This window comes from Balaenoptera musculus, chromosome 1, assembly GCF_009873245.2.
Source record: "Balaenoptera musculus isolate JJ_BM4_2016_0621 chromosome 1, mBalMus1.pri.v3, whole genome shotgun sequence".
NCBI lineage: Eukaryota > Metazoa > Chordata > Mammalia > Artiodactyla > Balaenopteridae > Balaenoptera > Balaenoptera musculus.
The window spans coordinates 109,368,749-109,392,678 of NC_045785.1; the positions used below are offsets into that span (position 1 = coordinate 109,368,749).

The following is a 23,930-nucleotide window of genomic DNA, read 5'->3' on the forward strand; positions in this document are numbered from 1 at the left end:
CTCAGTTTTAAGTTGACAGCTAAAATTTTTCATGAGAAGTTACTTGCCAAAGTATATACTTTCTGGTGTCATGTAAATATTGATATTTTAAAAATAAAACTGTTACATCACTGTCTTAAAAAAAAAAAAAAGAATTTGGCTGAGAGAGTACGCAGGTCTTTAAAATGTTTCAGCTGAGCTTCAAAATGTATAGATGATGCACCGGGGCAAAACCATTCCAAACCATCAATTACCACCCATTCAGAGAGGCCTGAATGCCTCTGTGGGCTTGTCCTAAAAACAGACAAAAAGACTGGGAAAAAGTTGGGCACCGTTCCAAGCAGGATTCTAATCTTCAATACGTCTTCTGGGAAAAAAATCTGAACCATTAGTGCTCATTTCAACCAGCAGACTAATTTAGCTAATTCTCTCCTTCTCCTTGCCCACTGTGATCAGAAAAGGTCTTAGAAACAAAGATTTCTCTACCCTCATTGTTGCTGTACAAGAGTAACAAGAGTTACAGAAGGGCTGGAGAAGAGCTACCAAAAGGACTGTAAGGAGGGGAGGAGAGCGGCTCTCTCCTGAGACATGGCAAGAGGCAAGCTGAAAAGATCAGGCCTCTTTGATCCAGAAAAACAAAGCCCAAGAATGGGGACAGGAGGGCCCTGGGAATCACAACAGTACTCAGGTGAAGTCAAGGCTGACACGTGCACGTGAGCTATGGAGGGAGTCTAGGATGCTGGTGGGGCACCCCTGGGCACATACACACACCCCGGACAACGACAGGAGTAGAGTCAGATGAGGGGAATGGTTTGGGCCAGAGCCCACCTACCTTGTCCTTAGAGTTGAGGACAACAGCCTGGGTGTGGGGCACGCGGACCACGTGGTGGTCAAAGCCAGCAGTGGGCAGCCAGACTCGGGCAGGGAGCTTATGGTTGAGCAGGGAGAGCTCTGAGATCAGCCGCTGTGTTTTCTGTTCCTTGGTGGGGAGCGTGGCCAGCCGCTTGCCAATCGCCATCAGGGACTTGATGAATTCTCGCTCGGGAGCCAGTCTGACGGGCTACAGGGGGTTGGGGTGAAGTAAAAGATAGTGAAGAAACCATAGAAAAAAGTGGCCCAGTCACTCCTGGCCATGCAGGGCAGGAGTCTCAGTGTCTCTAGAACACCAGGGAAGGAGCTACCTTTAGGCCCTCGTAGGAGATCCCACCCACCCCTGTCAACTTGAATTGGGAACAGGTGGAAAAGCCAGCACAGTCCTCCACAGGCTACTTCTTGAGGGTAAGGGGGGGATGTGTGAATCCAGGTCACCAGGTGCACCCCTCTTCTCTTGGACTTGAGGTTCTGAGAAACTGTCCCAAGGCTTCAAGATGGGTGGGGGGATGACATCCAGAGAGGTCAGCCAGGGACGCAGAGAGAAATGCTGCTTACACCTGAAGTGCTTCACCCATCTCAAGAATGAGGCTGTCCCTCTCCCCACCTGGATGCTTGGGCTGGGTCTCCACCAGGGCCCACAAGGCTAAGGAGGGGAATGGCGAGTCAGGACCTCCCCTTTCAAAGGAGGACTCAATCCATAAGTGACTTTTGTTGCTTTCCACGGCATCCCCGTCCACCCCACAATCTCTCACAGTGGGTCAATGCACATGCAGGGGATGAGGGAAGGATGAGCTGACTTTGCCCTAATGAGGGAACAGTCAGTGGGGAAAGAAAAAGCAGATGGAGGGAGGTAGGGGTGGGCAGGTGGGTGGAGAAAACAACAGCTCCTTTCAGCCCCTGATGAGGGCCCTCAAGACCTGTCTTTTTCAGTGAATCCTCCTCAGATCCTCTTCCCCTACCTCTCAGGGACTAGGCTCCCCATATTAGCTCCCTCCTGTGAGGCTGGCTGCCCACGTTGGGCGCTTCATTCTCAGAAAGGGCAAAGTCAGTCTAGGGAGTAAGGCGGGGGTGGGGAAAAAGATGGACTCAGCTAGACAGGAAGAAGGGTTCTTTTCCCAGCCTAAGTCCTTCTACTGTAAGGGGCATTTTATCAGGATAGCCACCCCGTTCCATCTCTCCTCACCTAGATACGAACAGTATCTCTTCCTCTTATAGAAACAGTAGTATTTCACTCACCAGGCTTCTCTCCCTCTCTGTGTCTTGCTTAGTTTCCTGAGTGAGAATTTCTACCCTCACTCCCTCACACTGCAAAAAAGAACTTCTTTTGAGAGCTGGGCAGTGCCATGCCCACCTCTGCATGTGCACAGAGCCAGGGTTCAAAGGAGCGGCTCATCTCTCAGCCTCTACCCCACAGCAGGCTGGCTCAGGTCCCCATACAATAATGAAAAACAGGGTGTCTGAATCAGTCAGGAATGCTTTGGGAGGCAGGGTTGAACAGAGATAAAGACAGGAAGACAATAGAACTAGACCTCTGTGGTCCCTGGAAATATCCCAGGGGCTTAATAGAGAAAGAGAAAGAAAGGAAAAGGAAATTTGGAGACTCACTCCTTCGTTCAGCCTTATCTCCTAATCCATCCACTCAGGTGGCAAATGGTCACGGTCCCAAGGACCCTCCACCCCAAACAATTCATAGTTATCTCAGATTAGAAACAAAAGAATTCCTTCCCATCCTCACTTCAGCATTTGGGTCGGGGGCCCCTAAGTTACGTCAGCATGTTGGAAACATGACCCCAGGCCTCGAGAGAGAGGCACTGCCACATGGGAGGAGAGAGGAATCATGACTGAAAGGGGATCAGCACAAACTGATTGGGTAGACAAATCAAAAATAAAGTGTAAAAAAATCATCCAAACTCCCAGAGGGTCCAGCATTTCCTCTCACGTCTCTGCCCAGCAACAAGGTCCGAGACCCTGTGGGACCAGAGGGTCAGGGGTTAGTTCGGAGGGAACAAGAAAGGAGAATGAGGATTAAGGAACATCGTGGGCAGTGAGCTGGGAAAGGGAAGAACTCAGACCTGGAAGAAATGTGGTTGAAGTTAAAAAGAAAACTGGCTGTGGGGAGGCAAAACTTTCCTTCAGGCCAAATCCTGTTTGCTTTTCGAGTCAGCTCACCCGGCACAGGGCCTAGCATTTGGAAGACACTGAATAAGTATTTGATGGTCTGATGGCAGAAGCCATGGGGAAAGGGTTCTGGGTGGGAGAAACAGGATCCTCAGGGTTTCCTGCCAAGCAGTTTTTGGCTCCAATCCAGGGATAAACTCTACCTCCCTCCCAGCTGTTTGCTCTAGAGACCCAGGAGCTGGGGGCTGAGTTGCACTGCATCCCGGCTGTCTCTGGAAGAAGGATCAGCTGAGCCCCACTCAGCCTGGGCTCAGAGCACTGGCAATAAACAGCAGGGGCTCCTCCAGGTCTGGGAGGCCTGGGAGGGAGGAGCTGATGTCCCAGGAAGAAAGGGCACCTTTTAACTCCAGCCTTGGCCTGGGGACTCAGAAGACCTGGGGACGGAGAGGAAATGCGGCCATGGGGGGAGCCTGCCACCCAGTCCCAGCCTGGCCCCACTTACGGAACTGAATGAAATATCAATACTCTCGGTGCTGGAGGAGAGCTCCTGGGAAAGGGCCGGAGGGCAAGGGGAGGAGGAGGGGGCGGGGAGGGAAGGGAGAGAGACAAAGGCAAAGAATTTAGCTCCAACTTGGATCATAACTGCTTCTCTTGTGTAGCTCTACCTTTCTGCTTTAATGAAAGAAAGTCAACCCACAAATGCCACTTGTCCAGAATCTTGACACTTGTGGAAGATGCTGGAAGGCTAGTGCAAACCCTGAGGTCAGAAGGGTTGAAGAGACACTGTCCTCTGCTTTTCACTTTCTTCCCTTCTATTCTTGCCTGCACAAGTCTTCCTTCTGGGACAAATCCTAAAGCTGGATCCCTCAGGGAGGTAACCACGCTGCCAAGCTTCCCTGCTTTCTCTTCATCCACTCACATGCTCTCAACCAACCCCTTCTCCATGGAGACCACCATCGAGAGACTGACTTTAACAAGCTTCATGGCCCCCACGCTGGAAATCCCATGTTCCTCCAGCTTCTTGGAAACGTCAAGGAGGAAGCAGAAGAGCTAAACTTTCAGTGCCAGGTACATCTCCTCTCTAATCAGCCTCATTATCACCCTGGGAAACCTAATCCCAACCTTCAATCATGTGACAAGGGATACCATGGACCCATGAGCATGAAACTTCTGGGCTAGATGCTGCTGGGAGTTAAGGATGAATAACTTTCTTACCTACCAAACTTCTGTAGGCTTCCTATCAGGGTATTTCACATGATACTCAATAAATTACAATTTTGTTGACATAAGTTGGGGAGCCAGGTACCAGCTGAATCCATCTGAGAAAGCTGAGTAGCTGACCAGCAGCAGCTGTCCTAGTCCCAGCCCAGGGGATTTAGCTAAACCTCACCCCATTCCTATGTCTTACTGGTGTCTGTAAGCAAAACAGGGGAAAGGGCCGGTCCTGAAGCTCATTCAGCGGCTCTGCTGCAGCTCGTGCACAGGCCCATCCTGGGTTCTGTCCACCAAGGTCTCCCAGAGCAGGAAGAAGGGGCAGTATGTGTGCACAAATGTGCAGCAAGGGAGGGGCCTGGACTTGAGAGACAAAGTCCTGGGAACTCCCAGGGCAGGAGGGCAGTGGTCACTGAGCTACTCTGCAATCCGCGTTTCAAGCATCTACTTAATTCCACAGTTTAAGTTCTATTCTAGCTGGAGGTCCTCTATAGTCAGGTCTTTCTTTGAAGAACCTAGGGAGAGGGGCACTTTGAGGGAGAAGCCAAGCCGAACACTCTCCCAAGGCAACAACTGCTTTGGGCAGGGGTGGGAGGGAGAATTGAGGCAGTGAGGATGCTAGAGGCTATGGTGACTTACTGGTTCAATTTTTACTCATGAGCTGGGTGGGGAAGGAACAGCAGGCAGGATATTGGTTCCATGAGCCACGCTCCAGCTGACTCTCCTACAGACAGGAAGGTCCTGACTCATTAACAGCCTTGGGGGAAGGGAGGTATATCATGACCTGCTCCTCTCTCCTACTCTGTAGGCTTGAGTCACTCAAACTGAGTCAGCTCCAAGGAGAAAAGCTTGAGGCCAAGAAGCTGACATCACACTCTATTAGGCTAAAAGGCCTGCTGGGGCTTACAGTGTGATATGCAGCATATTTCTCTGTACAAAGGTTATAGCCCTGAGAAGACAAAGCTGATCTACAAGTATCATTATGTGGGGTGTGGGGCTAGCAGCTAAATTACTGCCCCCTGTACCCCCAACCCTACGCCAGAATATTTACCATTTGGTTACAACTGCAAAACTGCCTGAACAGAGTTCCCTGACTAGGCTGAGAGAAACTGCTTTGAAGGAGTGGGCTTGGAGGGGTGGGGAATGGTGGAAGATGGAAGGAATCAGTGCTAGAGCCCTCTGAATGTAGGGAAGAGTGTAAAGGATTTCTCATTAAAGGAAAACAACCTTCTGCGAGATCTGGGCAGAGAAGAACTCTGTAGGGATACCCCAGGCAGGAAGAGACTTGTATGAGCACCTGGGCCTTTTCTCTGAGGCCTCTCTTCACCCTCCAGAGCATCCCTACTGGTGGCAGGAGGGTAGGATTAAACTCCAAACCCACGGGAAAGTGAGAGATGGGGAGCGGTGTGTCTCTCCTTCTGGAGTCTCTGCTCAGACCTGAGATAATTATGTTTTGTTTTAGGAAGCTGTATACTTCCTCCTCACATGCAGGAATCAACATTTCCAGAGAGTCACAAGCTCCACCAAGAAACTGTTAGAACTAATAAATTCAGTAAAGTTTCAGGATACAAAATCAAGAGTCACAAAGTAAACAATTTCCTAGTTAATGCGATCTCCATACTACCTTGTAAGTTCCTGGAGTGAAGGACAGCATTTTATCCTACATCCTCCACTGCCTCTAGTGCAGGGCTCCACACAGTATACAAGCTCAAGAGCTATATGTTGAGTGAATAAATGTTGCATGACAGGGAGAAGGAGTATTAGAAAGAAAGAAAAACAATTCCCTTGGTATTTGGGAGACAAAGGTCTTGAAAGATGTATCCTCAAAATGCCAAAGGGGTTTGGAGAGACCTCTGTGCTGAAGACTCCAACGCTTAGACTCCTGGTGACTCTCACTCTCACATTTCCTGAGGAGCCACAGTGGATTCAGGTGTCTCTTTCTGCCAGCATCAGATAACATGGGAGTGCCTGGGGACGTGGTATCTCCTTCCTTTCCTGGATCTACTGACCCAAGATAAAGGAGCCAGGTTGGGAAGAATGGCAGCTGGAGAAGCCAACCTAGAGGATTTAAGCACTCACAGAATAACTGTGTCTCAGCATCACCCCAAATCCCACCCTAGGCAGGAGTTAGATGCAAGGAAGAGGGACTGAGGACGAACACAGAGTAAGAAAAGCCAGAGGCCTCAGTTTTTCTGGTCCTAAGATGAGAACTACAAAATGCCTACAGAGAAAAGCCAAGAGGCACCAAGGGATTCACTTGCAGCTGCTCCCACTCATACTGATACAGGCTCCCTCTGATACCCCAAGAGGAGGAGCTCCCGAACACTTCACGACCTTAGTCCCACCGGCTCTGGATGATTCTTCTTGCTGTGCAACAGCCTCCCTTCATGACCCTGGGCTGCCCTGCCAAGCTCAACCAGAAATGAAAATGGTCTATTCTGGTTCTGAGAACACTTGGGCTCTGCCTGTGCATGGATGTGGAAACCTTCATGGCTAAGGCCTAGGCTGTTCTTCCCCATACGGACTCTGACAGCTGAGGCCTGGTCTGATATGCACTGGTTGAGAGACCTGGGGCAAATCATCTAACTGCTCTAAGCTGTTTCCTCAATGGTAAAATAATACCTGTCTCTTAGGGGTGTTGTGAGGATTAAATGTAAAGTATTTGACATGATGCTTGGCACGTAGTAAGTGCTCAATAAATGTTAGTACCTTTAGCTTCACTATTATTCTCATAATAAAATACCGAATTTCCAGAGAGACCAGGCTCTGTAGTCTCCCCTGCTCTTGCCTTTTCCCTTCCCTAGTCACTCTGACCTCTCTCTAGTTGAAAGAAGTCCCACTGTATCAAAAACGTGGGTGGGTTATGTGCCCCCACAGAGGCAGATGCCAGCACAACTATATGCATTTTCCAACAATGCAAATTCCTCGTTCTTTTCTCCCTTCTTTCCTAGGCTAGGCTGGCAGCCAGGATGGGAGCGTGGCTGGTGGTGAGTCGGGGGTGGGGTGGGGACTGGGGCACCATTGTCTGGCTGGGACATCAGGTCACTGATACTAGTGGTTGTCCACCGGGCAACTTCCCCTGCTATCTGTCCAGATATGGAATGAAAGGTGGGTATAACCTACTGATGTGCTTATCTCATCCCTGCTCTATATCCTAAATGGGATACCCTGACTGCTGCTTTCTCTTCTTTAGGTTTCAGGTCCTTGACTAGACACTGGGTATGCCCAAGATTTACTCTATTACCAGGACTGCTTCCCTCTTCCTTTTGTGCTTCTCCCAAATGATATGGGAAAAAGACAAGCAAGACATCCTTTCCCCCAAGGAAAGGCAGGTGGGAGGGCATTCTGCAGATGCCTCAATGATAGGGAATGAACCTTACCCTTATGTCAACAAACAGCAGGATCTTCAGGGAGTGGGCGAGAGGGATTATGAGGAGGAGTGGCTAGGAGAATGAAGCTGAGGTTCTACTTAACATCTCCCCTCCCCCAGCACACACAAAATTCACACACAGGGTCCCTTCTCCTCCCCCATGGTTGCTGCTCTGCGAGGTCCTGGTAGATGGCCCAGGTTTCAAGTCAGGCTGGGGAGGGTCTCTGCCACAGTTCTCAGTAAGAGAATGGCAGTGCAGTTTAGTAAAAACACATTGGACAGAGTCAGGAGTATCAGCCTTGCTGTTAGCTATATGACCTGAGGAAAGTCACTTTATCTCTCTGGGTCTCCGAGTTCTTCCTTTGTAAAATGAGGCAGCTGGAATACATGAGTTCTAAGGTCTTTTTCCATTCTAACATTCCATGCTTTTATCGATGAAATGAAACAGAGGGACGGAGAGAAAAGGACAGAGTAACCCTATGTCAGACATCCTGTCTCCATGCCGCCTTGCTTACCCCGGCCCTCCCGGGAATTTTACCTCATCCTCATTCTCCACTTTAGGATTGCTGGCTGTTCGTTTCAGGTTGCTGCTGAGACTTATGCTGGCGGTGGCATCTGACTTAGAGCGCTGGTGAGTCCTTTTAGAGGGAGACAGCCCTGTGTCAGGGGCTGGGCTCAAGGAGGGCAGCTCCCTCTTTCGGTGAGCTGGCTTCAGCTCATCTGAGAGGATCAGCTTCCGTAGCTTGGTCCCGCGGGAGTGTCGTTGAGTGGAAATGTGCATGTCTGAAGAGTAGGCCCCCAGCAACAGGGCACACTGGAGAGAAAAGTTAATGCTCTGGCGGCAACGGTGGACGATGTAGGGCTTGATGGCATCACCCACGTCCTCATCCATGTGAATGTACATGTTAAGCAACTGGGGCAGATAGAAGTCCACGTCCTCATTACGAAAGCAGAAGAGCCGGTTGCCGATGTACGCTTGCACCCCAGGCTCCTTGGAGTTATACAGGTATGAAATGGCCATGGAGATGTCAAATAGTTTTGACTCAAACAGCCTCAGCAGCCAAGACTGTTTGGCTGAGTTGTTCTGCCGCCGCCTTCTTGCTCCCTTGGCTGTGCCCGAGGCCACCGTGGCCCCCATCTCATCTTCCTCCTCCCTTATCTGGGAGGGTGGGTCGTCCAGGCAACGGATCTCACTGTCCACACCATCCCCATTGACCAACTCCAGTGGAGTGCCTCTGCTAGAGATGGCCACGCCTCCATGCAAAAGCTTGACTTTCTCCAGCACCTCCTGGCAGGCCTTCTGGGCCACCTCAGGGTCAATCACTGATAGTTCCCCGACCCCCTCCGTGATGACACTTAGCAAGGAGCCCCCATTGTTCCCTGATGGGCCAGGAGTGGGCTCAGAAGTTGGCTTCAGCGGGGCAGGCTCCACTACCGTGTCTCCCATGGCCACAGCCAGACTTCGAGCTTCCAGGCTACGGAAGGAAGGAGGGAGGGAGAAAGGAACAGAAAGGGAGACACGTACACACACTGGTTAGTGGTGCCATCCTCAGGTCTTCCCTTCACCATGAAATCTTCCCTGGCACCTCCTCTCTCTATGCCTTCCTGGACTCATTCAAAATCAGATGAAAAGTCCTCTCCTCCCAGGAAGCTTTCCCTGACTACCTCCCTCCACTTCTGATTGCTACGTTACTCTTCATTCCTTCTGCACTTAGTTACTCAGCTTAGCCTCTATTCTTAACTTGTATTTGCAGAATGCTGCTTTATATGTGTTTTGTTCATATAGGTTTACAAATTCTTCAGGTAGACTGGGAAGCAATTCTGGTTTTAATTCCCTTGTCCCCAACTCTTCAAATGCTTTTCTATCTCCATATCTCCCTTTAAATGCCTGCCAATAACCTTTTCCTTTTCCTCTTTGAACTGTATTTTCTTACTCATATAACACTCCATACACTGGTCCTGAACATCTCACCTTTATTTAGTGTTAAAATCTGGATGTATTTTTCTAGTTACAGATACTTTCTTACCTTCCCTTTTAGACTCAAAGTTCCCAAGAAATAAGGCGCAGCAAATACCACACCAGGCTTCACTGAGAAGAAAAAGCTCTAAAACAACAATCATCCCTGCTGAAGTGTGCCATTTCTCTGTTCGTCTGACTTCATGACATCATTCTCCCTTTCTCAAGTGCTGTGGCAGCTGAAGGATAGTGGAAAAACTCCTGAACTTGGAGTCAAATAGGCTGAGGTTCAAAATCCTGGCTCTGCCATTATGAGATGTGTAAACTTATACAAACCACATATCTTCTGAGTTTCAGTTTCCTCAACTGCAAAATGGGAAAAACATATCTACTTCTTATTATTGCTGTGTAGAATAAATAACTTTATGTGTGTAAAAGGATCTAACACAGTCCCTGGCACACAGTAGTACTTAACAAATGCTAGTTGAATCCTAATCACCTAAAAGGTTAGTAAACAATGCGTGTGCACACACACATGTTGTTTATAAGGGAAGTGAATTGCAGTTAATACTCGTTACTTGAGACTCTTCCAAAACAATTATCCCAACACTACTTTCCCCGTTCTCATACACACACTCCAAGAACTGGAGGGGCTGTGAGAAGGAAAAAAGATATCAGGCTGGAACTCATGTGTCTAGAATGTCCAAAGAACAGGGAGGGGCAGGAAGCACATAACCAAGAATCCCTCTCTGGAGGGACTCTCAGAAGGAAAGTCAGTGAGAGAACACTGTTGATAAAAGCCATTGCTTTTCTAGAATGATTCTTCAGAGCCTCACCAAATCCAAATCAGGAGAATCAGTGCAGAACAGGAGGAAATTTCAAAGCAAGGACTGGGAGAGGCACACTGTTGATGTCAGATCAACCCAGCTCCGGAGTCTGGCTGCAGTCAGCAATGGACTCAGAGGCCTCTTCACAAAAATACAAATAGAGTGAATCTAAGACACACTCAAGAGCATGAGCAAGCGGAAGGCAGAAGCAGCTGTGGAGCTGGAATGCAGGTAATTTCCAACTGATAGTGACATCAGCTTTGACACTAGTCAACCTGGGTGCATATACTTTGGGTAAGTGGAAGGAGGCTCAAGATACAGATTCTCCAGTCACTCTGCAAAGCCATGGTTTCCACTGCCACTCTTCCAGTGCCTCTTCTTGCACCTCTGAAATGTTAAGACTCAAGGTTACCTTCATTTGCCCAACATTATATAGTACAGCTCCCTGACTCCTAGCAGTCAACCACTAAAGTTTTGCAGGAAGACAGATGGGGAACTCAAGTTCTCAGAAAGCATCAAAAATGGCTATTTTGGTTTATCTTTCTCCCAACTCTGTCAAGCAAGAAGTTCAACCCCAAATTTAATTTCTTTGATGCAGTTTTGAGCTTGGGATCAGCAAAAAGGTGGCAACTCTTTCACTATGCCCTCTCCCAAATTAGGCAGTGCCCTCTGAGCAGCAGAACCAGCATGGCTGCCTGTGCAGATCTGTCTCTACTCGCAACTATGGGTTGCACAGGAATAATAAGAATGAAGCTTTAGTCATTCCCTGCTGCACCTTTGTAGGACACTCTGCACCAGAGGGTCACTCAAATTCAACTGGGACCACTACCTTTTAGGTCTGCTTAGAAACTCACACAACAACCTCAATCACTTTATACAACCAACTCTTTTTTCTCAATCTCTCTAGGCTTGGCACATTTTTCTTTTTTCCTCTACTCCAGAGACTTCCAAGTCACCAAAAGCTCCTAAAAATCCACTTTTCAAAACTTGCAAGGGAAATGAAGTTCAGACATTCTCCACAAACAGCATCTCAGACTTCACTAGGAAACACAGAAGATTTGGAAATGGTCACAATTGGGATTATTACTGGCACCAGGAAGGAAGGAAAGGAGACCATCATTTTTTTTATTCCAGGGCTCAGTTAGAAATCCCACATCACAGTATTCAGGGGACTTCCCGCTGAAGAGAACAGGTCCCCAGTTTGGCAGCCTCTACTCTCCAGGGAACAGACAATGTCAAGAGAAGGAGGAAAACCAAACTCCTCTCCGGTATAGGCAGCTCTGCCACTAGAAACTACCAAACTGGAGCTAGGCCTCCCTCCTGGCCTTTCTGAGCCTCAGGAACTGCCGGCATCTGAAGCAAGTCATGGGGAAAAGGAGGAGTTGAAGGAAATTTAGGTTGTTTTGGCAATTTAGGCAATAAGAAATAAAAAATGGATTCTCCCAAACCTAAATCCAGAAATGGTCCTCAACATCAATTCATTCATTTTCAAATGCAAAGAAAATATAGCTTTGATAAGTAACTATTCTTTTTTTTTTAAACGGGCAGAGTACCCAACTTTTTTTTTAATATATATTTACTATTTTTTTTAAAAATTTTTATTTATTTATTTTTATTTTTGGCCGTGTTGGGTCTTCGTTTCTGTGCGAGGGCTTTCTCTAGTTGCAGCGAGCCAGGGCCACTCTTCATCGCGGTGCGCGGGCCTCTCACTATCACGGCCTCTCTTGTTGTGGAGCACAGGCTCCAGACACGCAGGCTCAGTAGTTGTGGCTCACGGGCCTAGTTGCTCCGCGGCATGTGGGATCTTCCCAGACCAGGGCTCGAACCCGTGTCCCCTGCATTGGCAGGCAGATTCTCAACCACTGCGCCACCAGGGAAGCCCCAGTAACTATTCTAAAGAGAGAGAAAGGACTAGAAAGCGAAAAAGGAAGAAACAGTTTCTGTATTCACCACCCTTCCCCTTATAAGTCAGAGAACAAGAAAAACACGAGAGAAGGAAATCCAAACCTTTAGTATCAAATGACTCCTATGGCTCTCAAGGACATTCAGAAAACTGAGGCTCCACATTTCACACTGGGAGCCTAAACTGGCCTTCCAGGGAGACTGGAAGGGAACTGAAGAGGCCGACCCCGCCCCGGACTAGCAGCTGGCTTCTAGGAAAGGGGTGTGTGGGGGGGGTGGGGGGCATGTTGACAACCGACTGGCTCCACACGTTATGTCTGGGCAATGCAGGGAATCTTCAGCTGAGCATCAGAGGGTTGTTCAGGGCAAAGCAGAGAACAGCAGCAGTGAGAGAGGACAGAGAGGGTACATATGCATGTGTTCTGTGACTGAGCATTTAAGTAAATGTCTGCAGAAGACTCTGGGGGAAGGGAATGCTATCACTTAACGTGGCTTCCCGCCTCTCATCACCTCAAAAGATTCTAGGCAAACAACCCTCCACGGCCTCCGTTAAAGGACTTGGTGGATTGGTCTCTGGTAGGACAGGATATAAAGAGCCCCAAATCAATTTCCTCACTCAGTTAATCACCATTCCCTTCTTAAAATCTTTTTCCATGAACTAGATAAATACAATTGCTTCAGATCAATCCTCACGTTTTTATACGTTTCTGTATTTTCATAGAATGACCCTTAAGAGATCATCTAATTTAGTGCTCTGCCTCCAAGCAGAGAGGTGAGCTCAATTTTCCACTTCCTTTTAAAAGATCACTTTGAAAAAAAAAAAGACCCCTTTGAGATGGATCATGTGAATTGGAAAAAAGAGTAGTGGAGCCAGTATCTTCATCCTACAAGGTAGATAGTTAAGAGAGGTTATTAAAAGTTAATGGAAAGAACAGAAGATTCAAATATGTTATTTAAAGTTACACAGGGGACTTCCCTGGTGGTGCAGTGGTTAAGAATCCGCCTGTCAATGCAGGGGCACGGGTTCGAGCCCTGGTCTGGGAAGATCCCACATGCTGCAGAGCAACTATGCCCGTGTGCCACAACTACTGAGCCTGTGCTCTAGAGCCCGTGAACCACAACTACTTACTGAGCCTAAGTGCCACAACTACTGAAGCCTGCACGCCTAGAGCCCGTGCTCCGCAACAAGAGAAGCCACCGCAGTGAGAAGCCTGCATACCGCAACGAAGACCCAACGCAGCAAAAAAAAAAAAAAAAGTTACACAGGCTTCCAGTAGAAATAAAAATGACAATATATAAGCAAGAGGTATGAATCTTCTAAAGCGCAATCTTCTTTTGTAACAATTAATAAACCAAGAAACAAAGGCACAAGCATTTTATCTAAGGTTATGGCAATAACTGTCAGAGAGAAACACTGAAATAATTAACACGTTAACTCTAGGAGTAGGGATGAAGGGAAAGGAAGTATTGATTTTCATCATAAACTCTTTAAGTACCATTGGATTTGTTCAAATGCATGTATGCCTTTAGTAGTAATTTTTAAAAAGAAGTTGCTCTTCTAAAGAGACTCCTAATCATCCTAAGCTGCCTGTTCTGTGGTTGAGAATTTCCTTCTCACGTCTCAAGGTTTAACTCAAACCTTTCTTTAAGGAGGTCTGAGCTCACCTTTCCCCCTTAACCTTAACGGTAAAAATGGAGATTGAGTACAACCTTCTCCTTGTAGAAACAAAGAGCCGAGCAGCCAAACAGGCTCAAGCCCTACCAGGAACCAGGTAAACACTTACCCAAGGCCCCAAGGCAGGGTGGCATCAGGGGAGAGGGCATTCTCAAGCTACCAACAGGAGGGTAGGGAGAGCAGTGGTCTCTGGGTAGTTAAGTCAATATTGAATCAGGCTGAGAATTCTGTTCAGGGCTATAGAGCTGGTATAAGCAGATTCCAGCCAGACAGCCCAAGCCAGCTCTGGGAGCCCCTGCTGTAACAGACAGATGGCAAAGAAAGCAACCTGTACACTCACCTCTCTCTGAATTGTTCCTTCCTGCTGCAAGCTCCAAATGCACTTGAACTAGGCCCTCTCTTGTCTCATGCCAGTTACTGAGAGGTCCCTCTCAAACTACTTCCCCAAATCAAAGAATCTCAATTTGCTGCTTTAGATGGCATTCAACAAACATGTTCTCATGCAGTGTGGACCCAGCTCTGAGAAGGAAGCAGGGAAACTAGGGGAAATATGACTTCTCTTTGGGGGTGCTTCCAAGGAGTGAAGCTGCTCCTAAAAAGGGGAATTATGAGATTGGACACTGGCTAACGAGGAGGGAGACAAAGGGAGAAGTGGGATGAGGTAGCATGATTACTTTCAAACAGGCCTAGAGTAGGAAGATGAATGGAACTTCATATGCCCTCTTCGCTATCGCAGGCCAAGAGACATGGCATACAAGGAAGCAACTAGTTTCCTAAGTCCTAACTCACTCCAAGTTTTCTTTTCCAGCCAGTTTCTTCAAAGGACTTTCCCACAAACATACTTTCCATCTACAGAATCTGGAGTTATGGTTCAAGTACAAGAGGAACAGCAAAGGTGGTCAGCAACTTACAGCTGTGGCGGAAAAAAGCAAGGCAGATGAAAGAAGCTGGCCTGGAGCTTGTCTTTCAAACTGATTTACTCCCATGGTTGTAAGACTAGAAAGGCCCAACAGAGAGACCAGAATGAAAGAAAATTCTCAGAACAACTAAATCACTACTCATAAATACCTTGTGTCTTGAGGAACCCAGAATGTTTTGTAAACAAATAATTAAGTCTAATTTTTTCCCCCAACCCACATCCTGCTATAAGCCTATTACTACACTGATGCCTACAGAGTGGACCATTTTCCCAAAAAAAGTCACTCTAAAGGTCAAGTGAGGAAGTCACATGCTGAACTCAGGAGTCCTGATTCTGAATATACAAGCTCTTTCCATTGTCTCATGTTCCTTTTCCCAGTTACCCCCTGACCAACCCCACTCCAGGCCTAAACTCTTAAGGAATCAACCAAAACCATTCTAGTGAAGCCACAGACAGTAAACTGATTCCTCTTAGGAGTGGGAGGAGACTCTATTCTGTGATCCCTTTAAGACAAGCCTAAAATTAAATAATCCAAAACAAAATTTCTCACAACCTCATTCAGTTTCCATGCAGGACTGTTCGTTCCTCCAACAAAGTGTAGTCTGATAGGAACTTCTTTTAAACTTGCTCCATCCTTCAGAAACACCCTTCTGTCCAGAGAAAAGCCTGAGACAGCTGAGGCTCCCTCTCCTCCCAACACATTTTCTTCTTAGCTCAAGGTTTAGCTGATCCAGAAATCAGTGGTATGTAAAGGTAAAGAGTATGACAGAGAACACGTAAAGACCATAAGGAAAACAGAACCAAGTGTCACAAGGATCAGCAAAACCCTTTAAACTCGAGGGAGGTGTCGAAGTTGGAAATCCTGAATGGGAAGGGGCACTGTCAGATCTCTCTTCTACAGGAACAAACCTCCAGAGGTTGGGGGAATTGAGGAAGGGTAGAGGGAAGCTAAAGAAAGTTACAGGAATCATAAAGCACTCCAGAGAAGAAGGGTAAGGCTTAAGGTCAAAGGAGACTGTAAGTAGTACTTTGGGAATGATGGTGAGAGCCTAGATGCCTTAAGGAGAAGGGAATAGACAATTCTTGGAAGCCAGGAGCTGGGTGGGTGGCTGGCAGTGAGGTAACGGAATCCGAAGCAGCAGAGGAAGAGAGGGCCACAATCTTTAGATCAGGGAAAAGGGAACCCAGTGCTGGGGTGGCATAGAGACATCGGAGGAAAGGGACAAAATAGGAAAAGGGGTAAAGGCGGAGGCCATGGGAAAGATTCGGGGCTGGAGCACAGACAACGAGGAAAGACAAACAAGGATGGACATTATAAAAGGCGTCGTGGTGTGGAAAGGGTTGACGACTTAAAATAATTCGGGACGGAGGCAACAGGGATAAGAGTGAGGGAGGGGGGAATCCCCGGGCAGAGGGAGGAGCTAAACAGAAGAGGAAGCCAAAAAGCAGAGGAGGACCCCAGGCTTGGGAAGAAAGGGTGGAGAAGGAACCCGGGGTGCAGCTGCCACAGGGAGGGCAGTTTTGTAGTCAAACCCAGGTGTGGGGGCGGGGGACGCTGTGCGGGACAGGGTGGGAGAGGGGCCCCTTCACACACAGAGCAGGGGGCACTCACGGGGTAGGAGCAGCTCACCTCCGGGGGACCCCGGCGGAGGGGGTGCGGGCGGTCGGGGTCGGGCTGCCGACACCGCCGCCTCAGCAGCAGCGGCAGCTCCCGGGTTCCATTGGCCGCCTGCGCTTCCCTGACAGCGGCCGCGGCGGCTGCACCAGGCCCCGGCTGCCGGGGCTGCCCTCGGCGCCGCCTGAGGGGGCCTTCGCGCTGCCTCACTTTCGACCGGGCCTCACAACTTTCTCTTCCTCCCTCGCACAACCAAGACCAAAAAAAAAAAAAAAAAAAAAAAAAAATCCCCAGCAGATCTCGATTTTTCTTCTGAGTTCAGGCCCTTCGTGGGCTATGCTTTCTTGCTTCTCCGACGCTCAGGACCCTACCGATCCCATAGTAATCTAGGGAGTCGGGTGAGCTGCCTGGAACATGCCTGTTCAGAAATAGAGAAGGGGGCGGGGAAGAGAGATTTGGCAGCTGGGGAGGGAGGAGAAGACGGAGGGAGGAGCTTACGGGTGGGAGGAGGGGCCAATCTTTGGGAGGCGGACCTAAGAGACAGCGTTTGCGAGGCTAAGGAAGCCGAAAGGGAAGTAAAATTTGCTGGATAAGGGGAAGGGGCTCCCGGCCTAGAGCAGTGAGCGGCAGTGTGGCAGGTGGGCGTGGGTGCCCTGTTAGAGGAGTGCAGACTTATCGCGTACTTAAGTAAGCACAGGAACATGCAAATTATATGTAAATGAGCCCGTTCGGCTTAGCAACCGAGTTACCGTAATTGCAATCAATGGCTTTCCCCCTACGTTATTCCACTCGATTTCCTTAGTAAATCAGGTCAGGGGATGGACGCTGGGGATCCAGCTGGACAGCAGAAAGACAAAGGGCAGGCGGGGAAGATAGTCACCTTCACTATCCTTTTCCTACTCATCTTTAAGGATGATGCCAAGATTACGCCCCTTATCGCTTGGGGAATGGCGCGGTCCAACCGCGTCAGTCTTTCGCCGTTAGCGGCGCGACTCGAGGCGGCGGTTCTGCCTCCGAGGTCACCACCTGCCTGGGCAGCCTTTGGCCTCCAGCCTCCGGACCTCGATCCAGCCAGGGAGGGGCTGGACAGGGCCAGGTCGGGAGAGGTGAGTGAAATGACAAAAGCGTGGAGGGCATAATCACGCCTTCCAAACAAAACAAAACCATATAAAACTAAACAAATAAAAAATATGCCCCGCAAATGGACTTCTGGTGTTGGTTTTGTGTATTTATCAGATAGCTTATTGACTAGGAAGCCTTTACGTCAGAACCTCTGTCCCAACCCTCATAGGGCCTTACTTAATATTCTACACTGGGGCTAGTTGTTTGAGCCCAGTTCCTGGATGCCACCTTCCCTGCCACTTAAAGGCTGTTTGATTTGGAATGACTGATTTAACCTCTGTGAACCTCCGTTTCTATGTCTGCAAAGTGGATCCAAGTATATTGACACTTTACAGGATTTTGTGAGGATTAAAAGAGAGTACAGGTTACTACTATACATAGTACTATATTACTATTATTGGGACAATAATATAGGATAGATGACGAAAGGAAAGAGGGTCACTGCTTCAGTGTTTGGGAGGCCGAATAAAGATTAATAGCTTGAAAATACCTCTGTAAAACATGCAGTATGTACAAAAGTAGAACAAATGGGGTACCTGATTGCTGAAGGAACACATTGTTAATACAGAAGGCCACTCTGTATATGATGAATGAATGAATGAATGAAAGGTTTCTCAAAAATACTGTGAGCCAGCACAAAGAAAAGTTGCTAGAAATGATCCAGCCAAAGAAAAAAGAGGAGAGAGCATCCTGAAGGGAATTTGCTCATATCATGGGAGGACAAGTTGATAAGCTAGGTTAAATCAGGAGTACAGTAATGAAAGATGAGCAGAGAAAGAGGCCAAGAGTGCCAAAGATAGTTTAAATTTGTCACCGCTCATCTGGAGTGGGGAATCACCAGTCCATCTGTCAGGCCTAGCAGCTCTTGGCCAGCTCCCAGTCAGCTGTCTGGCAAGTACGGAGAGGTGATGACCCTGCTTTACCCTAGAGTTTAAAATGTCACACATCCATCCCCTCAAGGGATAGGGATCCCAAGGGCTGTAAGCCGGCTTTTTGAAACATTGTAAAAAGAGGTGTGACCACCTTACTTTTTATAGTAGGAAGTTTTTTATTTTCCAGTAACATCTCTGTTCAAACTTCAAGTAGGAACTTTTTGTAGCTACAGCAGTTATAAGTCCTTTATTAACTGAGACCCACCCCCACCCCATACACACACACACACCGTATTATTAGGTAGAAGATTTTGTTTCAAGTTTTCTGTGTTTATAGCTCTAAGGGCTCTTATGTGTAAATTTCTGTGCATCTCTTTATGACTTTGTCTTTCTGCCTTCTTTTGGAATTTTCTTTGTTTCCCTCTATTTCTGGGTCTCCAACCTCCTCTAGTCTGAGTTCCTCAAGGCAGGAAAGGATTTATCTTTGTATCCTAGCTGTATCCTTAGTTTCTACCACAGGAAAAAATGTTTATATTTGTTGATACAGCAACAGATTGAATGCAGAAGCAGATACGAGAATCCAGTCAAGCATTAGAGAGATTTCCAAAAATGCAGAACAGGGCCAATTGTCTGATTGTTTGTTGTCGTAGTTGTTCTGGGAAAATAGTTATCTTTCTTAAATGAATTAATAAAATAAGAATATTTACAAACAAATGTTTTGACTAAATTATTCCCCTCCCTTCCTGTTTGCTTTTCTTCTTTTCTCCTGTCTCCTTAATTGTCAGATTATAAAACTGAATGCTATTCTGTTTCCCATATTTAATTTAAAAGCATAACATTTATAATATTCTCTAAAATTCCTCACCACACTGAAACTATTTTTTAGATTCTCTTTCGATAGAAAAAAAGCACCACTTACCTCTATCTTAGGTCCCAGGAAGCTGCTACAGGTATAGATGGCTGTTCATGGATGACCCATGTACATGGTGACCCTATAGGAACCCCATACTGTCATGTATGCACGTGAAGCCTCTTACTTTGGTGGGAAAGCATGTACGCATGTGGCACCTTGGGGTGTGAGGGCAGGAAAGTACTAACAGGGTCAAGGAATGTCATTTATTTACTTAAATGTCGTCAAACTGGGGAAAGAAGTCGGCTTCTTCATCAAAAGTTGGTAAAACTAGAGGACCCGGCTCCAGTTATATTTTAAACACCCCTATGGTTAAAGAAATTATAAAGAGTAATTTTTCTCCTGAACCATAGATATTATGGGCTTTTTTTCAGAGAAAAGAAAAAGAAGCTACTAGCAGTTATTGCTTGGGGGCTCCTACTGTGTATGAATACAAACGTTACCTCATTTATTCCTCACTAAAACCCTGTGAAAGAGATTTTATTTTATGGAGACTGAGCTTCAGAATGGTTAAGTCATTGTTTTTTGAAACTGTTTTACTTCAACCCACAATAAGAAATAGATTTTATAATCAGGACCACTGAAGAGCACATAGACATGTCTTCACTGAAGTAAAAGTTTCATGAAACAATACTTACCCTTACTATAGGCAATGCATGCTGATAGTTTCTATTCTATTTCACTTCTTAAAAACACTGTTTTGCATCCTGCTAAATCAGTTTCACAACCCACTAATGAGTCGCGATCTATTTTTGATTCCAGTTTGAAAAAACTGGACTAAGTGTTCAAAATCATATGGAAACTGGTAAAGCTAAGATTTGAACTGAATTCATGCTCTTTCCAGTAAGCAAATGCCTCTTCATGAACATTTCTTAAGAAATACTGCGTTTTATATATATATATATATATATATATATATATATGTTAAGATTAGCTTTACCTCATAGGATACAGCCAGCAGGATGATCCTAGACAAAGGACTTAGGCCTACTGATGAACCACAACATGAGACAAAACACTTAGACAAATATATAATGACATTAATTCCTCTGTTTAGCATGTGGTATTTGCTTTGATTTTATTAAGAAAATTGATTGTTGCCCACAAAAATAAACAATAAATTCATTTATTTGAGGCCATAGACTAAACATATTGAGTTTGACTTGGTTTAATAGCAAAAGATTATTTCAAATTTTAGTAAATTATAAATTACCTCTAACAATTTATAATAGGGCTAAAATGAAAAAAGACAACAACGGGAGTGGGGAACAGGGTATTGGGGAGAGAATAGGGAATGGTACAGAGGAAGCAGTAGGCAGTCCCCAAACCCTTAGTTTAGCCCTTCATCTAATAAACTGAAGATTGCCTGAACTACAGAAGAGTAACTTGTTTCATGTTAGATTTTTAAAATAGGGTAAAGATTTAAAATAGGCTACTTAAAAGCCCCTTAATATTCATGTAAATCTCAAAATCATCCAGTGGTCTGGACTCCCTAAGTGAATGGATACATCCCCAAACCCAATCATGGTGAGGGCAATATTTCTTTGGCTGCGTCTATCTATTCTAGCACCAGTGGTTTATCTTTCCATGTGCCTATGATCTCTAACATGTCAGCAGCCTGGTCCAGTCCCTCATCTCCTCCCACAGGGATAATGGCAACAGCTGCCTGGCTGGTTCTATTTGACTTCAGTTCCTCCATCCTCTAATGCAGACTTCATACCTTTCATTCATTCATTCATTCATTCAATCAACGGATAACTTTCAACCATTCGTTCAATGTTTGTGTGTTCTTCTTCCAGTTTCTCCTTCCAGTTTCTCACTCTTGTTCACACACATCCCTTCTGCCAGGTCTCTTTACTGGGTTGTACTGCCATGTCTTTGCTCACGTCCCTTATCCCCAAACCCCTGCTTTTCCTGGAATGCCCTCCTCTTTTTTACCTATTTAAGCTCTACTTACCTTAAAGGCTTAACTCAAGCCTACCTTTTCCATGAAGCCTTCCCAAATTACTCAATCTCTTTGAATTTACACCTCTTATGCAGCAGAATGAGTATCATGATTTAGCTCTTTTTACCATATGTCTTCTGTTGTTCTGTCCTTGCTTTATCAATTAGACTTGTCCTACCCACCTCTACTAGGAAGTCATTTCTGATCTATATGCTATTCCTCTGGGCTCCCATAGCTCTCTGTGCTTACTGCTAACATAACTCACACTGTGCTATGATCACTATTGACTTGAAGACAGTGCCTAAGTCAACTAGCTTCCAACAAATACCTAGGTCTTAAAAAACAAGAAGGGAAATGTCAAAACCACAGTAATGGGCTCCTACTTCTGGCAGCACAGAGAAGAAAAAGGGCTGCCCCATTAGAATACAACTGGATCCTGGATAAATCACAGCAAACATAATGTTTAGCACATCGCTGGCCTCATCAGAAAGTAGAAGAGATCACTAGAGGAAGGAAAAATAACATTGAGCTGAAACCTTATGAAGGATGAGTAACGTGCAGTAGGAGAAGCTGGCTTGCCCTGGGGACAAATGCCAGTATCATTATTGTGAACAGAGGCTAAGCCCTGGGCCTGGCCAAAGCAGGGGAGAAAACCTGGGACTCCTGAATTAAATCGGGACCCTTTTTTTTTTTAAAAGATAGATTTTATTTTATTTTATTCATTTTTGGCTGCGTTGGGTCTCCGTTGCTGCGCGTGGGCTTTCTCTAGTTGCGGCGAGCGGGGGCTACTCTTCATTGTGGTGTGCAGGCTTCTTATTGCGGTGGCTTCTTTTGTTGCGGAGCTCGGGCTCTAGGCACGCGGGCTCAGTAGTTGTGGCTCGCGGGCTTAGTTATTCTGCAGCATGTGGGATCTTCCTGGACCAGAGCTCGAACCCGTGTCCCCTGCATTGGCAGGCAAATTCTTAACCACTGCACCATCAGGGAAGCCCAAATAGGGACTCTTGAAGGGGCTAACACAGTCCCAGGTAAGGAGCACCTAGCAGTGGCTAGGTGTCAGCTGTCTCCCCAGGAACTCCCCACTCCCAGTTTCCATTTAGAGATCTATGTGATTCTAAGGAGGCTGATCCTGCCCTTTTTTCGAAAGGTACAGTCCATGATGTAGAATAAATAAGCAAATTAGCATTTACCAAACTCCTGGCAGAAACAAATGCATAGCCTCTCTGGAGGAAAGTACACCCAATTTAGGCCTACTGGATTCCCTTAGATTAAGGAATCTTAATCTAAGATTAAGAGCTCAAAATAGGAGCTCAAAATACAAAAATACAAAATATACAAGGAAATAAGCTGCCATGGGCAGGAGTCAGCAGAAAACAACAAAACAGATTTAGACATCCAAGATAAGTTACAGAATATAAAATAACACTCCCAACAAATTTCAAAGAATTGGTATCATAGAGACCACATTTTCTGAGCACAAATGATTAAACTGAAAATCAATATCAAAAAGATAAAATTGTAAATATCCAGATTTTAGAAATTTATAAAACTTTTCTAAATCATGAATCAAAAAAGTCATAAAGGTAATTTAAATATTCTTAGAACTAAGTAATAATTTAAATACTTTAAACAGAAAAATTTGGAGAATATAGGGAAGTGGGTCTTTAAAAACTTATAATAGAAAAAAGACAGCTTGAAAATTAATTAGATAAAAATTAAGATTAAAATTAAGATGTTGTAAAAGAACCTAAAATTAAATCTAAAGAAAGCAGAAGGAAATACTATAGATAAGATCCACAATTAATGAAGTAGAAAACAAATATATAAGGCAGAGGATCAACAAAGCCCAAAGTGGCAGCTAAAATCAGACAAGTAAAATAAATTTCTGGTGTAGCTGGTCAAGGGGGGAAAAAAGAAGGCGCAAGTAAACAGAAGAAATGTAAAGGAGGACACAACTACCCAGGGAGCAGAGGCAAAAAGGAACATGGAAGAAATTTCATTTAAAAAAAATGACATAAAATGCACAAAATTCTAGAAAAACATTTTACCTAAATAGACTCAAGAAGAAATAGAAAGTCCAAATAGCCTATAATTATTAAAGAAATTAAATCAATAGTTAAAATATTTCCCACAAAGAAATGCCAGGTTCAGAGGGCTTACCAAGTAAGTTTTATCAAAATTTCAAGGGACGGTTCATTTCAATCTGATGTAAACCCTTTTAGAGAATGAGACAAGAGGGAACAGTCTCCAACTCAGAGGGTGTACAGACCAAAGGAACCATCTTAGAAACCTTAGAAATCTTACTAAAAACAAAGGCACTGGGACTTCGCTGGTGGCACGGTGGTTAAGAATCTGCCTGCCAATGCAGGGGACACAGGTTTGACCTCTGGTCCAGGAAGATCCCACTTGCCGTGGAGCAACTAAGCCCATGCGCCACAACTACTGAGCCTGTGCTCTAGAGCCCGTGCACCACAACTACTGAAGCCCGCATGCCTAGAGCCTGTGCTCCTCAACGCCACTGCAATGAGAAGCCCGTGCACTGCAATGAAGAGTAGCCCCTGCTCACCACAACTAGAGGAAGCCTGTGCACAGCAATGAAGACCCAACACGGCCAATAAATAACTAAGTAAATAAATG

At 46.0% G+C, this 23,930-nt stretch overlaps 1 protein-coding gene across 6 annotated transcripts in view; it reads right to left on the reverse strand.

Annotated features, from left to right (window-relative positions):
• The window catches only part of PI4KB (phosphatidylinositol 4-kinase beta), a 29,550-nt gene extending 12,229 nt beyond the window's left edge, over positions 1–17,321 (reverse strand). The window contains exons 1-6 of one of the 6 annotated variants that reach the window (XM_036849706.1): positions 17,197–17,320; positions 16,463–16,865; positions 14,254–14,432; positions 8,091–9,027; positions 3,473–3,517; positions 812–1,039 (exon numbers count right to left, since the gene is read on the reverse strand). In XM_036849706.1, coding sequence (XP_036705601.1) covers positions 812–1,039; positions 3,473–3,517; positions 8,091–8,999 — 1,182 coding nt within the window. In that variant the 5' untranslated portion in view covers positions 9,000–9,027; positions 14,254–14,432; positions 16,463–16,865; positions 17,197–17,320. Of the gene's footprint in view, positions 1–811; positions 1,040–3,472; positions 3,518–8,090; positions 9,028–14,253; positions 14,433–16,444; positions 16,866–17,196 lie in introns of all 6 variants that reach the window. The other 5 variants (XM_036849703.1, XM_036849711.1, XM_036849717.1 and 2 more) reach the window with 5 other exon arrangements.
• Positions 17,322–23,930: the final 6,609 nt, after the last annotated feature.